The sequence below is a fragment of the Conger conger genome, chromosome 17 (genome assembly GCF_963514075.1).
Source record: "Conger conger chromosome 17, fConCon1.1, whole genome shotgun sequence".
NCBI classification, from domain to species: Eukaryota; Metazoa; Chordata; class Actinopteri; order Anguilliformes; family Congridae; genus Conger; species Conger conger.
In genome coordinates, this window is record NC_083776.1 from 22,422,099 (window position 1) to 22,439,434 (window position 17,336).

General features: G+C 39.9%; 1 protein-coding gene across 1 annotated transcript; it reads right to left on the bottom strand.

Annotated features, from left to right (window-relative positions):
* Positions 1-5,080: 5,080 nt before the first annotated feature.
* On the bottom strand, positions 5,081-14,401 carry il1rl1 (interleukin 1 receptor-like 1). The gene is made up of 12 exons (XM_061226982.1): positions 14,385-14,401; positions 12,621-12,664; positions 10,564-10,628; positions 10,225-10,450; positions 9,481-9,661; positions 8,860-9,010; positions 8,628-8,696; positions 8,279-8,405; positions 7,856-7,995; positions 7,477-7,611; positions 6,735-6,899; positions 5,081-6,047 (listed from the first exon to the last, which is right to left on the bottom strand). The coding sequence occupies exons 2-12, from the start codon at positions 12,653-12,655 to the stop codon at positions 5,641-5,643; spliced, it is 1,701 nt and encodes a 566-aa protein (XP_061082966.1). The 5' UTR covers positions 12,656-12,664; positions 14,385-14,401; the 3' UTR covers positions 5,081-5,640.
* Between the last annotated feature and the right edge of the window lie 2,935 nt (positions 14,402-17,336).

A 17,336-nucleotide genomic window follows, 5' to 3' on the forward strand; every position in this document is an offset into this window, starting at 1 on the left:
CATTTCTCCACAGCTCAATAGAATAAATAATAATAAATAAGCTCTTAGTGTGACCCCCCAAGTTGTTTTCACCAGTTTAGATCCATGATATTTGTCTTTCCATCCAATAAAGTCATGATTGATTCTTCCACTCCTGCCTGGGCGAAACAGGTTTGGCGAGCAGCAGTGAAATCGCCATACTCTGGGGGTCAGGGTGCAAACTTTGAAAGCGAGTACGAAAGCGAGCCGGTCTCTCATGGGATAGAGCCAGCTGTTAGGCCAAACCGTGACACCCCCCCCCCCCCATTGTGTGAGAGGCCTTCCACAAAACCTTTCATGAGGCCATGGTCACGTCTGGGGCTGTCCACAGCTGAGTGGGGAGACAGGACGCACTGCGACACACAGTCCCCCACACACGAACGCAGTCGGATACACGGGGTGACCGCCAAACGGACAATCTGTTCGCAACACTGCTGTAGACTGACACAAAGGGGAATATTGTAATACTGTTGGAGAGGCTTGATTATTGAATCTAAAAATGCATGCTGTTGTGATAACATGTAAGCATCAGGAAAGAGGATGGCTTGAAAATTTGGAGACAGGAACCATTTTTAGCAATTTATATTCGCTAGCACAAATAAAGAGCAAAGCATGTTGTGTCGTTAACATGCTGTGGTGTGTAATGTATCTGCAGCCAAGGCATGCTTTGAAGCAACACCAAACAATAATGAACTTGTCAATGTTGATTTGTGAGAAACCAGGACAACATGCTTCGCACTGAAGGGAATCAATATACTATATACTTTTCACCTCGACAGTATGTCATTCTTGTTATATGAAACAACATAAAAAATGATTTTATATTTGGCTCCACTTTGTCAAACTGGTTAAGAGATATCCTTGCAGTAAAATTAAACTTGGTGAACAGTATGGAACTTCAAGGCCATTAAAGCAATAACAACTAATCAAGTTGTACTTTATTCAATACTCGGTGATCATTACTATCTTAGTGGTTTGAATAGGGGAAAAGACCCATAAGCTAAAAAGGTAGCTACAAGCTACAAGGTCTAAATCTCCAGTTGCAGTTCTGCTGTTGGAAAACATGCTTGTTGCTCACTGTTTGAGTGAACCATGGATAAAACCTTTTCTTTAATGCCATTATCAATAACTTAATTGGAAAGTAGGTAAAGTAGTCTTATCTAATATCAAGAAGCTTTACATGCCCTCAGGCTCAAAAATGTATATCAAACTGCTCAGCATTAAATTGTCAGAATTGGTATGTAGGTCCATAATGCCTTGAGCTTTGATGAAACAAATACACCCATCTTTCTGCATTACAAAAGGTTGCTTGTGTCTGAGCAGGATTAAACGCCCACAGTTGTACTATTGGAGGAATGTTTGTTTCCAGATTTACACAACCTTTCACGAACTCATCTGCATACAATGTGGATCAATATCAGGTTACAGTGTAGCAGGCTCTGAAAAATGTATGCCTTGTTCACAGTTTATTTTACTGTATTTTACTCATGAGCGTAAGACCATTCTAGTGGAGGATGTCAGAATTGCATACCATTGTGACAAGACTGATTTGACAATGATGTCTTTGTATGACAAATCAATGCACCAATCCCATGCACTGGAAATAATTTTTCCTGATTGGAAAAAATGAACAGAGATAACTTTTTGGTACCTTGTGATTTCCTCGTACAGAAATACAGGCAGATGAGATATAATGTGTGTGTAAACTCCTCACAAAATAGCTCAGCCAATTACAGAAATGTTGTACCCAAGTTAAAAGGTAACAGCTGACTGTCACCTGCATATTGATAGGTGCAGCCACCTATGAAAAATGAAAAATGATCATTCAGTTTCGAGTGAAATTAAATAAGTGCTACAAATTCGATTGAACCCATGCAGTTTTTGATAGGCAGTCTTGGCTGGGGTGTTGTCCATACTAAAAACACAAAAGCAGATAGGCCCTGTCCAATCTGGTAATTGCCATCTGCTCCCAACCACACGCGCGCGGGCGCGCACGACCAAACCGTGCTACTTTTCTTTCACAAAAGAGGTGTTGTTATTTAAATAGCACGATTACCGGATCTTTTACCAGGTGCAGTGCAGCGTGTGGCAACTTTCGTCTACCAATTTTCGTTGTAGCCTACAATTTAACCAGGAAATATTAAATATTGTGTTTTTTTGAGGGGGAGAGTTGTCATCTTTAATTTCAAATGTCATATCTTTATGATGTTTTGTTGAACTTGAAACAACATTTGAAGGTTGTAGCCTACATCGTACAAGTAGCTATATAATGTGCTTTAACAGTTCAACCGCTACTCATAAGCCCGTAGCCTACCTAGAAGCGGTAGTTAGGTAGTTCGTTTTTATTATTATTATTATTATTAGTTATTTGTATTAATTCCAAAATTACATTATCCGTGTTTTTCTGATTCTTTTCTGATATTTCTGATAACATCGTTGTTTCAGAATGTTGTTGTTCAGGTATCGTTAATATTCATAATCATACAATAGGTATAAATAGCTATAAATAGCTGCTCGGCCAAGCTACTATAACTTTAGGTAGGATAAAGGTAGCATAATTATAGAAATGTATAGAGAAAGTTTAGATAGATTTTTCCCTCGTGATGTTCCAAATCATAAAAATTATTAATCAAACACTGGGAAGTTTGTTTGATTATTAACCCCACTTATATTTTCGTGGGTTAAGGCCCTGTCTTCGTCACTTTTCAATTTTATAAAACTGAACTTACTCATTCATTTCTCAAACTTTATTAAGTTGACTTATGCCATGGTATAGATTCAGATCTTACCAGAATGTTATCTTCCCATTTAAAATTTTGAAACAGATTGAATTAGTTCAAATTAGTCCAAACAGTGAGAGGCAAGCTATGTATTTGTATGACAGGTGAGAAAAAAAATAGATAGATTATGGCATCGAATAAAACTCAATTAATTTAAGTGATGAATAGAATACTGATATGTAATATTTTTTACATTATATTTTTATATAGAATATTTTTGGAGAATTAAATAGGCTACCTAATTATACGAAATACAACGGTTTGATTAAATAAAAGCACAGATTATCAAAATAAATGATTCTCCTTTTATCGTATTGCCTTTAAATTTGAAGTAGCCGACCTTTAATTCTACTCTGCACTGTTTTATTAATTCATCAATGACTTTAATCAATTTGAGTCAGACATGTTAAATTATTGTAGCCTCCTGTAACTGCACAGGCAAGTAATACTCCTGTGGCTTTGGCTTCAGCGAAAACGCAAACGTGTTCCACTTTGATGAAATGGATCAGTCGATTAAGTTATCACGTAAGATGGTTCCCAGCATGCTTAATAATTATACATTGCTTATGTGTTGATTTGTCAGTACACGTATGCCCATTCATTTTCAAATGCCTTTTCAAAGATATTTAGACATTGTAGACCCGCTGTAAATTGCAAGTCTTCGAGCTACTAATGGCCAGCATTTTTTAATTCACTACGCAGCAATCCAAACTGGTTGACAAAGGTCAAACCCAAGTTCCCTTATCCATGATACTCGTCGGAACACTCCCTCTCATCAGCTGCTACGAAACTTACAGCGACGCTCAGGGGGAAACACAGACATAGGGACAAACACATAGAGAGACAAACAGACATGGACATACAAAGAAAAGGACAGAACAACACACAGAAAAACGGATGTGATGAATCTTCCAGCAGTTATGTATACGTTATGTTATTTTAAATGTTTAAGGAGCACTGAAAGGGAAGCAATAGGTTCTGTTTCCAGATGTATGAAGGGGGACTATATGTTCTCTTGGTTGTAGGGTTTGTTTCTGGCTGTCACTGGAAGTCCGTCATATGTAATGTAGGTTATCATAAGATTATACCATTGTGCTACGAAAATATTGTTTTTATTCTTCCAGTTTTGATTATATTTTTTGGCGATGACTAGAGCAGGAGCAGGAGTGAGAGGCGGGGAGTGAGATTTAGGTTAAGTAACCTTGATCAAGTAGGCAGATTTCTGGGGAGAGTGGAATATGCAGATGGCCAGAATTTTGGTTAGGGTAGTGGAGATCTGAACTGGTGGACAGTGCCAAAGGGAATGCATATAAGAGTCGGCAGATGATCCGGGGCATTGGTTACAAAATTACACGTCTGAAATTCCCATAATAAATAAGCACCTGGGAGTGTAATGTGTTCTGTGAAATATTTAATATTGAATGAGCTGCATTTTAGTATTCATGAAAAATGTGTTTCAGACAAAATAGATCCAATGTATGAAGAATGAGGTGTGTATGATTAATATGAAGGAATATATTGAATGTTTCAAGACCTATATGAGGAAGACTATAGTCTTTTCTCCAAAAAGTGAAACAAACTAAGCATGTATTCTTATTGATGAAATGGAAGAATGAGATACATAATTAATATGAACATACATTGAGTATGACATGTTTCAAGACACAAGGAAAATAAGGTTTTAGCTGAAAATCTGAAAAACACGAGTATAGTCGTTTGTCTAAAAGGTGAAATAAACATGTCATTTTATTGTTGAAATGGATTGAGAGATCTACGATTAATACAAGGCATACATTGAATACATGTTTCTGCTAAAAAATTGTATGAATATAATATCAATATGAATATAAAATATTGTTGAATGGGTGAAGAATAAGATGCCTACAATAAATATGGAGAAAGGAATTGAATACAACATGTTTCAAGTTTGTTACATTTATTTGGAGAAAAAAAAAAGAAAAAAAAAACTATTTTAGCAAAAAATCTGAAATATATATATATACATACATATATAATAATATATATATAATATATATAATAAATATACATAGTCTTTTTTTTTAAGTTAAATAATTTTGTAATTTTACTGTTGAAATGGAGGAGGAATGAGATATTAGAAAAATAAAATAAATGCAACAGATTGCAACACAGAGTTGTGTTGAACACCAGTTTTAGCAAAAAAAAAAAGAAAAAGACTATTATTTTGTCCAAAACTGAAAAAGAGTACGCATTTTTATTGTTGAAGAAAGAGATACAAACAATAAATATGAAAATACATTGAATACAACATGGTTCAAGACATTTGAGGAAAACAGTTTTAGCAAAAAAACATACAAAAAAGAAAAATACATAAGACTATCGAAAAATGTTTAATAAAAGTAATATACTTAATTGTGTATTTTTATTGCTGAAATGGATGAAGAATGAGATGCTGAAATGCATAGAATTCAACATGTTTCCAGACATTCATGAGGAAAAAGTTTTAGCAGTAAATCTTAAAAATGCATAATACCATAGTATTTTGTCCAAATGTGAAAAATAAGTATGTAAAAAAAATTTGAATGGATGAGGAATGAGATGTCAGGAAAATACATACATCTCAAAACATTACATTTTCGTCTCACTTGGTCAAATATGTTAATTTAAAGTATGATTGAACAAAGATGCAGCGGTCAATGACACCCAAGTGACCATTTTAGTCAGATACAGCATCGGCATATTTGGCATCAAAGCATTTTGCATAATATTTTTAAAATATTAAATATTAAACTTGTGAGTTTCATATTTGCCCAAATGCATTTTTCCTCCCTGTAACAATTCAAGATGAACGAAATGTGAAATCTCACCTAATAACCTCCAAGAGACAGGGGTCTGAGTTGTCTTTGAACGAATGGTCTAATTTGAGGTCATCTTGTACCCTGTGACAGCGTTGCACTGGCATCATATACCGCACGTGCTTCCAGAAACTGGAGTTAGGGGACAAACTGTTGCGCCCTTGTTCCTTCCATCTGAGGGGGGCACTCTTTGAAATCAGGTGCTGCAGGCCTTGGGGTAGGTGGCTGTATCCATGCATCCTCTCAAGCTCAATCAAGATGACCTTCAGCTCCTCCTGCACCAGGGCCTGGTGCAGCCCCACCTGCCTGTCGTAGTCCTCAAGATTGGCTTCATCTCGGCTCCCAATCCCTGGGGTCAGGATGACCATGAGCCTGCTACTCATCTTCATCCGGGTCCCTATCAGCTCCATGTGGTCTTGGGTCAGCACAGAGAGACGTATGATAAGGTACAATGATGTTAACCACTTCAACTTGATATTCTCTCTTGGCCCAAAATTGGTGCAATTGATCCAACCAAGAGGACCAGAAGGTGGGGTTTGTACTTTGAGAGTATTTCACAGGTTCCATTCCACCACACAAACTCAAAGTATAGAAAAGTATTTGAACCCAAATCAATTACGTATTTGACCCAGGTCTGGCCAAAACCTGTTAAATCCTTCTTTTATTTTATTTGCAACAGCAATCCTTACACAGTTTGGAATAACTGCTATTACCAAATAATAGAGATGACTGAATAAAAGGCCAAAAATCATGTTTACTCTATTGGATATGCATTAAAAATGCATACATTCAAAATGTAATACCGTAAGACAGGTTTATTTGGTTCAATGCACATACAATAAGATCTACACCAGTGGTTTCTAACAACATTCCTGGATATCTACCAAGCTGAAGGTTTTAATTCAACCTAATTTGCACACCTGATTCTGCTACTTGGCAGCTCAGTGAGATCTCTAGCCATTGAATGAGGTGTTACGGAAACCTACAGGACGGTAGATCTCCAAGAACAGGGGTGTGAACGATATCTATACCATACCAAGTTGTGTTCACATCTTTGAACAAATATATGGAAACACTGGAAATACTTTCACCATATTCTCACCTTCCCCTGGAAGATCGTCCCTTCCATGAATGAAGAGTCTATAGCCACACTTTTCTTCCAAGACCTCAGGCAAAAGTCTGGTCACAAAAGTATACATTTTCTTCTCAGTTGCCTCATCCAGGTTGTGTATTTGATAAATAACATAAGCATCATACACCTTTCCATCTGAAATACCAAGAACATATCATGTTTATTAAAGACAACAGGCCATTCAGCTGATTTATGTTAAAGGTCCCATATTCTACACCTCCAGTGTTTTATTTTCGGTCGTGATATCCATAGGAAGACATTTATATTGGTTTTAAGTACCAAAACAATCTCTATCCAATTTTATCTGGGAGAAAAAATTGGAAATATGTTATGCAAAGTTTTAGGACTTTTGGGTACCATGAAGACAATGGAAGTTGACCAAAATGGCCACTGCATGAGCAGTGATATGCCCAATGATATGCCATGGAGGGCCAAGAATATGCACATTTTCATTCCAACCAATCACTTTCACTTCACCTGCTGATCTCACAAATGAGTGCCCTCCTCTCTGCTTGAAACTGGGTTAATTGGTCAAATCAACAGGTGTAGTGGTTGGTTGGAATGAAACCATGCAAACTCTCCATGCTCCATGATTGGACACCAGTGGCCTAGATGATTTCACTGTCAGTCCAGATGTGATGAAGATCCCCCCTAGTAGAACATGACCATTGTTTTTATGTAATGCCGTAAAATAAAATGACAAAATCCTTACCTGCTCGACTGCGCGTTTTGAAAACCCCACGGAAGTGAAGAATCAGGTCTATCCTGAAGTGCTTGAGCACCACAAAAGCCAGCAGGAAGGCCAGGAGAACACACCCGTTAATCACAAGGAGTTTGTATATTGTTTCTGTAAGAGAAGTTTACTGAGCTTGTCTCTGGTGAATTGGAACCAATTAAATACTCTCAAAAAGGGGGGGGAATCCTACCTTTTGGTCCTCTTGGTTGGCTCAGTTGCACCAGGCAAGATAAGTTGAGCACAGAAAATACTTGAATCCAAAATAATTACATAACTGACGTGTGTGAGAGTGAGAGTGAGAGTGAGAGTAAGACACTGGCTGTTTGGCTGAAGGTGTATGTAGCCCCACACTCACCTTTGGGCTTAAGAAAGACAGATCTAGAATCCCAACGTTGCATGTTCTTAGCGATGCATTTAAACTCTGATCCAAAATCCTCCTTTGCAACACTGACAATGGTTAGAACTGCAGTGTATATAGTTCCGTTTTTCATTTCTCTAGAATTTAAGAAAAAAAAAAAGTAATAATTTGAATTACAGCAAACTGAAATCCCTTCCCTGGGTGATGCTAGAACCAATTATGTGCCACCCTGGACACAGTAAGTGCTTGCATGCTGTGTGGTCAAAACCAAGCTGCAGGGCCCATCCATGCCCTGGAACAGTGCCTTATAATCCACCCAGCAGTCCCAGGGTTAATAATTAATATGTTAATGATTCATTATTAATTAATATGTTCACAAAAATATAATAGGCCTGTTGTGTGCCTCCTGTGGTGTCATACCTGGTAGTCTCCACTAGGAATCTGCTATTCCATTGTGTGTCCAGACCGTTGACTGTCCACCGCACGCGACAGAAGTCTTCAACATTTATACCAAAGAAAACGACACATACTAGTCTTTTAGAAGAACCTGCAAATTTTAAATAGCACATGTATTGCCAACACTTTAACTTGGACTTCTTTCTGCAAACCAGTTTGAACATTTGAACACACAAACAGTCAGAAGCATTCCTCTCAAAAATCCAGCAGAAGTGCAGTGGCCAATGTAAAAACAATACAATTAAATAATGTGAATGCAAAACAAATTTTAGTTCTTAGACAGCAAGACCGGCTCTGTCTGTGATGTCCTTACCTAAATCAGCCGTCTCAGTTGCATTGTGGGTAGGAAGCCGAATTACTGGAGGACTGGAAGCATAAGGAGCTATGGTAAAAAAATATTCTGTCATCATTTGTGGAATACAGGTATTTTGAAATCAACCAGTTAGCACTTCTACAGTATAGTTATACATCCTGTATGTGCTGTAGTTTCTGTGCATGCATATTAAATGTTTAAAAAATATAAAATAGATGATACCATATTGTACCTTTTATTATGAGCTTTCTGGATGCAGAGCTGTGGAAAGCCATACCCCCGTGCTTCCATGTGCAGTTACAGGAGTAAATCCCCTCATCACCTTTGGATGCATTGTTGATGGAAAGGATTTCTTCAGAGACATTTGGAATGAGTAAAGAATCCTGAAATTATACAGTATATGGGAATTAAAGGCATAAATACAGTCAATATATTGTAGTAATGTTACACACATGTACTAGGTAACTTGCTCAAGCAGAAAAATGCACACTGGCATGTTGTGTTGACAAAGCAGGCATCGACTAAACTCACTTACCCATTCATAAAACTCATACAATTTATACATTTAGACAGTAGAGAAAAGGGTGCCTGTTGGCCTTCCCAAAACAATCTTCATCTTTGTACCAGTGTAGAAAAGCTTACTCTCTCAAAACAGATGTGTTAAAATGAAAAACATTGTTCAAGAAAACCATACATATAACGTCATTTTTAACATACATTGATGTCTAGTAAGTATGCCTTCTTAGAAAAACACTACACCGTTATATACACGGTCTACATCCATTCTTGTTGGACAGAAAGCCAGTCTTGCTGGAATAAGGCTCGGAGAGCGAAGTGTACTTATTTTACTGACCTTGTACCACGCCAGTGTCACGTTGTCCCCCTGGCACAGCTGCATGATGGCTTTGGGGCACAGCATCGAAGGGTTAACTTCCGATCCCACTATCGGGGTGAGCAGCCGCTGTTTATCGAAATTGTCTGCTTCGTATACGGTCACATTTGTCTGACTTCTCACACAACTTCTAGGCAAGTAGCTTGAAGAATGAAATTTGCAGACTGAAGTTACTCATCTGGCAAGAAGTTTTCTGCCCATATTTGTACCAGTGGAATAATTTCACATACAAAAATCTATGTAATCTATGTCATTTCCATGTTACATAGATGCTAAATGCTATTATAGGTTGTGTTGTATGCTGTTTTGCAATGCCGCACTATTTCATTCTGCGCTGTGAAATTATTTATACTATGAGGAAACAGATGTTATGCAGGTAGTAAATAGGTCATATATAGTGGCTGCAGAAAGTATTCGGAACCCTTTGCACAATTTACAAACGCCAATAGAACAATTTGCTCATGCCACTCATATTGCACATCTGTAGATAATTATGGATGTCAATTAACTCATACTCCGAAGCCTGAACTGAGATTGAAACAAATCAAAAACGAATTATGCCATTGACAATTAAATAATTCACTTAGTCCATTAACAGTCCAATTGTTCTTTCGAGTTGTATTTTCTGGGATATGGCAGTCGAGCACATTTCTTCAGAAGAAAGTTAATGTACACTGAAGTATGCAGTGCTTCTTTTTTTTTTACCAGTTGCATGTGTAAACCGCCTTGTCAGTCAAAAGAAGCGGCAGGAATAACAGCTCTCCACCATGGTAATGAACGCGCTGGTCTTCAGAAGGCTGGAGAGGGTGAGTTCCATCTTTGAACCAGGAAAAGTTGGTTGCCTTGAAGTTTTTATAATTCAGGAAACAAGACAAAGAAAGAGCCTCCCCTTGAACTGCGATCACTTCTGTTGACTCGTTGAAGCATGGACCTATGAGAGCACATAGGAAGATAACATTATTTTCACACTCATAATCTGTCAGTCATATTTGGGATAATACATAAAAATACATAATAAAAGTAATAATACATTGACACATTTACCTGATTGTGCAGAAATCACCTTCCAAGTTCCAAGGAGAAGTATGAAAAAGCCTTCCTTCATTGCGCTAGAAACAAACAAGCAACAACAAAAACAAACACACACACTGGTGAAAGTTAAACTAAAACCCAGACTGTAATCAGACACTAAGTGGGCCAAGCCTTGCCAAGCTGGGCAGTACAGAACCTCTGCAGGGCTGAATGAATGCATGCAATTCAACAATCACTGATGATAAACTAGTTTCCCTAACACACTTATCTCTGAGAGATATTTTTATTTTGTAAGGTTTGAGATGAACCTTCTTCCTTCAAGGGCATCCTGTTTGCAAGAGAGAATTTATATCGCATAACACGTCTTGTGAAATAAGGAAGTCTGGTGGATACAGAACCTCCACACGCAATGCTGAAACTAACAGCATTAATCTAAATGTCTTATAAAGTCCACACTAGGGAGTAATTTTAACTGTAGATCTACCCATTTCTTCTGCCCCCCAAAAAAACTATTGCTCCAGTTCAGTTACTAATGTTTCCATCCTCACAAGTGTACCTCTCCTGGCTGTAATAGTCGAGGATTGCCTACCTGCGCTCTCCCTTATCTTTCATACGTCCCCAACCACCAATCATTCAGTCCTCTCTTCCTATTTGAATTCACAGTATCATCCAGCAGTATTTAGACATGGGCAGTGTCAGCAACAGACAGGAAACAGCACAGGAAGTGGGTGTGATTGAGAGAATCTGATACATGTGCTGTTATGTCAGACATCTTTTATTTTTTAACTCAAATTAAAGTGTGGTGAATTAATAGGCTCTTAATGGGTGAAATTGAGGACATCGGGCCACTAAAACTAACCACCTGGAAAGGCAGCATACACATGGCAGCCCCAGGAAACACTATTGCAATATGGTGATTAATCCATAAAACACGGTTCCTGAAACACAGCGATGCACTTATTTAACAATAAGTATATACTCACCTAATATACACTTTCCCAAAGTATTCTCATTTCACAACTACAGTCTTTGGAAAAGGACACTGACAGTTAATCCAGTACCCCACAAAAAATAAAAAAATAAAAACAATTGAAACACCTTATCCTACTTGGCAAACCCTTCAAATAAGCAACTAAAATGAGCAGAATGCAAATGCTCAACAAACCACAAAGTTAAATCTGGAAAATATCACATCTTGGCAAACCAATCTGCATGGATACTGAAGATGGTACCCTGGGTAGTTGGAAACACACATTAATATAATTTTTTGGTGAACTGCCCCCTTTGAAGATAATGTCACTTAAAAGCTTGGTTGAATTAAAGTTCTCTATATTTTTGCAGTATTCTGTGCTCAGATATCTCACAAAGTGAGAAAGATAAGTATTAGTTTTTTTTTTTCGCACATATTTTTGCATTGCTTTGATACTAAAGGCATTCAATCACAACTTCTTCCAAACTTCATGAATGCCTCGGTCAGCGTTCACTACCAGCAAGAGTCTGTAGAACTACAGGAAATGTTGCAGATATTTAGATACTGTTACGACAGGCTCATTCTAGTCGTGAACAGGAAAATGAGACACGCGACAACAGGCTTACGAGAACCAATTATTTATTCAAAGTAAGTTACTATGGAGTATGAGAGATGAGTATGACGGTAGTGTTGCATGTAGTCGGAGTAGCAATGTTGCGGGCGCAAAAATACAACAAACTGTCTGTCCTACAACAGGCGTGATATTACTGCCCCCCCAAGCAGCAACACTGGAGCGCCTTTAACCCGGAATTAAACCAGCTCCAGGTGCCGCTTGGAAGGACCACACCCACCAATCAACCTGTTGGAAGGCAGAAGGGGAAAATGTTAAAATGGAGCAGGGGGGCACAACACCACCACCCCCCTTCAAAGGGCCACCCAAGGGTGACCCTCCTCAAACCCAACAGGGTAAATAAATAATATAATGCAGTGCAGTGCAAGAGGTCCTGAAACCACCACCAATTTAGGTAAAAGGTGAAACCTTGACTGGGCCCCATCACCCAGCAGACTGTGCCTCACACAGTCCAAGGTAAAACATCACCTTTGAGACAGCCCCAAGTCAACCCAGCAGTCCATAGAGCCACTCTGCAAAATAAGATGTTTTGGTTAGGCTTAGGGCAGTATGTTGCTGCTGCCAAACCCACTGGCCTAACAGACTGACCAATATGCAGTGAGGGATTACGGTTTTTTGGGTGCCCAAATTTTGGACAATCACCTTTCTTGTGCCCTTGGTCTTTTCCTGGGCCACCCCTACCCCCAGCAAAGGGCTTAAAGGAGCGAGCACGAGGAGAATCATTCTGAAATGAATAATTTCGTGAACGGCTATTGGCCAACCCACCGCGGCGAATCAATATGAATTCATCCGCAAACACTGCAGCGTCAGACGCCGTACGCGCTTGTCGTTCAGTAACAAATTGCAACAGAATCAGGAACTGAACTTGTAAACTGTTTTTCAGCCCGGCTCCAACTGCGAAACCTTTGACGGTAAACTTCTGGAACGAGCTCATGGGCTTTGAGGACTGCAGCTTTTACAGCAGAATACGACTGCGTCAGTTCTGGGGAAAGAGCAGAGTATGCCTCTTGGGCCTTGCCCGTCAGTACAGACTGCAGCATGATTACCTGTTCATCCTAAACGCAAATTGCGTGTTAGGTCAGGCATAAACGGACCACGTGAGATGGAACCATCCTCCATCAACATGGAACCAATCATTGCTATATCCAAGTCTGGCCTTGCCAACAAAGTTGCACGGGATTGACGTAGCTCAAGCAATTTATCCCGTTCCATTTCCAAATTTTCAGTTGCAATTTTTTCCTTCAAGGCCAGTTCCCTATCTAAAGCCATTTCTTAACGCCATTTCGCGTTATTTTAATGCAATTTCGCGTAAAGCCAATTCCCAGCTTTTGTCACTGGACGGAATGTCATCAAACGGTACATCTACAGCCTCAAATGGAAAATCATTACAAATAGCTAATCGCCGAACCATTTGTCTCAACACAAGGTGCCTCAGGTCTATCACAAAACGTTTTTACCTTCTCACTTTCAATTACGTCGAAGTCACCAGCCATTGTGACAGTTAGACGAACGAAGCAAAACCACGGTTTATTTTATTATTTTTATTGCTGAAACACCGTACCAAAACAAAACTTCGTAATCTCCTTTTATACGCGGTATTTGGACAAGTATAAGACTGATGAGCGACATGAAGTGAAGACAAAGCAACCAGAGCAACTCCAAACTAAACTGCTAGTAATCAAACTAACTTTAATTTTCTCGACCCTAGCCGTCATGTAATGTTGCAGCGGGATAATTTAATCACATAACCCAATAGCATGTCGCACAGTTCAATTGATAAACCGTGTTCCACACTATGGAAGTGAACCCAGGACAAATACCGTTAACCGCGAAATCACACAAAAACAAACAATTTACCCATTTGCTCAACGATACCCCAAAACAGGATACGTCGCTACAACCTAACAGGGGTTTATAAATACAGCTCCAAAACAATTTGCATGTCAGCGCCCCGGACACTCACCATCAAGCGTCTTCAATCCGTTATTACAGCGCATAAACAGAAGAATGAGAATTTGCTCAAGGTAAGCCCAAGGTAAGCCCATTATATTTTCTGGACATACAACACTGGGCTACGGCAAGAAACCGATTTCTAATTCGCACCAAATGCGCAGGACGTGCAATGCTATACTCCAAACAATCAACTTACCCAAAAGTTCAGGTTATCCCTTATTATTATTATTATTTCAAAGTGCGTGTCTCCTGCGGCAGGTAAATTGAGCAAGGACTTACCACGTATCGAATCACGGATGCGCGTAGGAAGTCAGACATCCGACATTTACGGTCGCAAAACAAAAAGAAAACGAAATAAGCGAAGGGGATGTGGATTAAAACCCATACAGATCCCGGACGAGCCCCCACTTTCCTGTTACAACTGGCTCGTTCTAGTCATGAACAGGAAAATGAGACACGCGACAACAGGCTTACGAGATAACCAATTATTTATTCGAAGTAAGTTACTATGGGGTATGAAAGATCAGTATGACGGTAGTATACAAAAGTGGCTGTACTTGCATTGGAATGTGCATGTCTATAGGGAAAATATAGATGTAGTTGTCACTGAAGAGATTTTTCCACTATTACTGTATATGTACTGCTGACATACCTGGCTGTCATTTCAGTGAACAACCTACCCAGGTTTTTTTTGTTTGTGCCCTGTTACCACATATACAAAAGGGGCCATCTTTGGATTTGCTTTTGCATTCTTTAGCCTTGGTGGGGAAAATGGATGCAGCCAGAGGTAGAGGAAGAAGACGTCACAGAAGAGTTGTGTCTGATGAAATCAGAGCCACAGTCATTGATCATGTGGTAAATCATGGTCTGTCCCTGAGGGTTCAACCCAACTTGCCTAGATCCACAGTGGCTTCAAAGTGAGGATTTTCAGGCAAACCAACAGGTCTTCCACAAGTCAAAGCATCACATCCATAACTAGGAAAATACACATGAAATGCTGTTCTAAACATAGTCATCATAAGTGCAATTATTTTTTTATTTTTTTGGGGGGGGGGTTAGACAAGAGGGATAGGGATATCAGAAAGGGGGGCGGGGGAAATCAGGAGGGAGGACTAACGTAGAGTTTTAAAAGGTGTGTTTTTAGTCTGCGTCGAAATAGGGGGAGGGATTCTGCTGTCCTGACAGTGGTAGGCAAGTCATTCCACCACTGAGGAACCAGAACGGAAAACAGGCGTGAACGTGCAGTATTTACAGCATTCTGACTGAGGCATTCAATTGATGTGTATATTACAGTAGTACTGTGATTTTAGAAGTCTCTAGAAATAGCAGATGTATCAGTGCACATTTGTCTTTGACTCATTACAGGACCCAGTGGTTACCTCACACAGTCACACAGGGGGAAGGAGAAGAATATTTACACCTCAACAGGAGGATGCAATAGTTGGGATGGTCATTGCCAACAATGGCCAAATGCAGAGGACAGGATGGATGGGCCAGTAGACTTCTGATACTGAAAGGCAGACAATATTTTTCTTTTCTGAACTTCAGTATTACATTACATTACGTGGCATTTAGCAGACGCTCTTATCCAGAGCGACGTACAACAAAGTGCAAATCAAACACAAGAACAAGTGCAAAAGTGGACCTGAGAGGACAATACAGTTCCGAGTCCTAGTGTAAACATACAGAAATTCAGGACCCTTGAAGAGTACAATCAACTTTCAAACTAGCATACCACAGGTGGCAGCTAGAATACAACAATACAACAGCCAATAAAAACAACAATACCTATACAAGTAACGATATCTATACATAAGTGCCATTACGGTCTAAGGCTAATCACGGTGATTGTGAGTTGGGGAGGGAAAGGTGTAGCCTGAAGAGATGGGTCTTCAGTCTGCGCTTGAAGGAGGTCAGAGACTCTGCCGTTCTGACATCCACTGGGAGGTCATTCCACCACGGTGGGACCAGGACAGACAGCTTACTGTAGCGTGAAGTGTAGCGTGAAGTGCAGGTGTGGCGAGGGGGAGGCGCCAGATGGCACGAAGTGGCAGAACGGAGGGGTCTTGTCGGTGTGTAGATCTTGATAAGGGATTGAATATATACAGGGGCTGATCCTTTAACTGCCTGGTATGTGAGCACCAAAGTTTTAAATTTGATGCGAGCCATAACAGGCAGTCAGTGGAGGTTGCTGAGCAGGGAGGTGACATGTGAATGTCTGGGAACATTGAATACCAGATGGGCTGCAGCATTCTGGATGAGTTGTAGGGGTCTGATGGCAGATGCTGGAAGGCCAGCCAGCAGAGAATTGCAATAGTCCAGGCGGGACAGGACCATTGCTTGAACAAGGAGCTGAGTGGAGTAGGTGGTGAGAAAGGGTCGGATTCTCCGGATGTTGTACAGGAAGAACCTGCACGCCCGGGTCACCGTAGCAATGTTCTTGGAGAAGGATAGCCTGTTGTCCATCACCACTCCAAGGTTTCTTGCACTAGGGGATGAGGTCACTGTGGTATCCCCTAGTGAGATGGAGAAATCAGAGAAGGGAGAGGTTAAAGCAGGGATGAAGATCACCTCCGTCTTATCTGGGTTGAGCTTTAGATGGTGGTTGCCCATCCAGCTCTGGATGTCTCTCAGGCAGGCGGAGATACGGGTAGAGACCTGTGTGTCTGATGGGGGGAAGGATAGAAAGAGTTGTGTGTCATCGGCATAACAATGATAGGAGATGCCATGAGCAGAGATAACGGGGCCAAGGGATCTTGTGTAGATGGAGAAGAGGAGGGGTCCGAGGACTGAGCCCTGGGGGACTCCTGTAACAAGGGGGCGAGGGGTATTGCACTGTGAGAACAAATTTACAGTTTACTGTGAATTTAACACACTCAGTCATGACATCTATTGTGAGAGGCAAACCAACAGATTTCGTTAGCTGCTTGGCATGAAATATTTGTGGATGCAAAAATAGAGGAAAGGGAAACACATAATATATGTATTTAGCAATGCTCCAAGTTGTTTGTGTTTTGTAGGTCATTGTACATGAGTGACAAAGTCTTATGGGAGAAAGCATATGCTGCAGTTATGCACGAGTCACTTTTGGGTGAAATCTGAAGTGTTATGGTGGTGGAAGTGCATTTTGCACCAAAGGTTAACTGATGTGCTCAGGTGAGTGTTTCAAAAGCACACTGTGTGAAGAGTTTTGAAGAAGTGGACATGGTATTGAGACAAGTGTGAAAACCA

What these genes read in the sequence shown, in the direction of transcription:
- il1rl1 (XM_061226982.1), bottom strand. Translation starts at nt 12,655, where the DNA reads ATGGACTGCTGGGTTGACTTGGGGCTGTCTCAAAG. An exon ending in GGTGATTTCTGCACAATCAG is followed by an intron (nt 10,451 to 10,563) that starts GTAAATGTGTCA and finishes GTGCTCTCATAG; the next exon opens with GTCCATGCTTCAACGAGTCA. An exon ending in CAGAAAGCTCATAATAAAAG is followed by an intron (nt 8,697 to 8,859) that starts GTACAATATGGT and finishes TTTTTACCATAG; the next exon opens with CTCCTTATGCTTCCAGTCCT.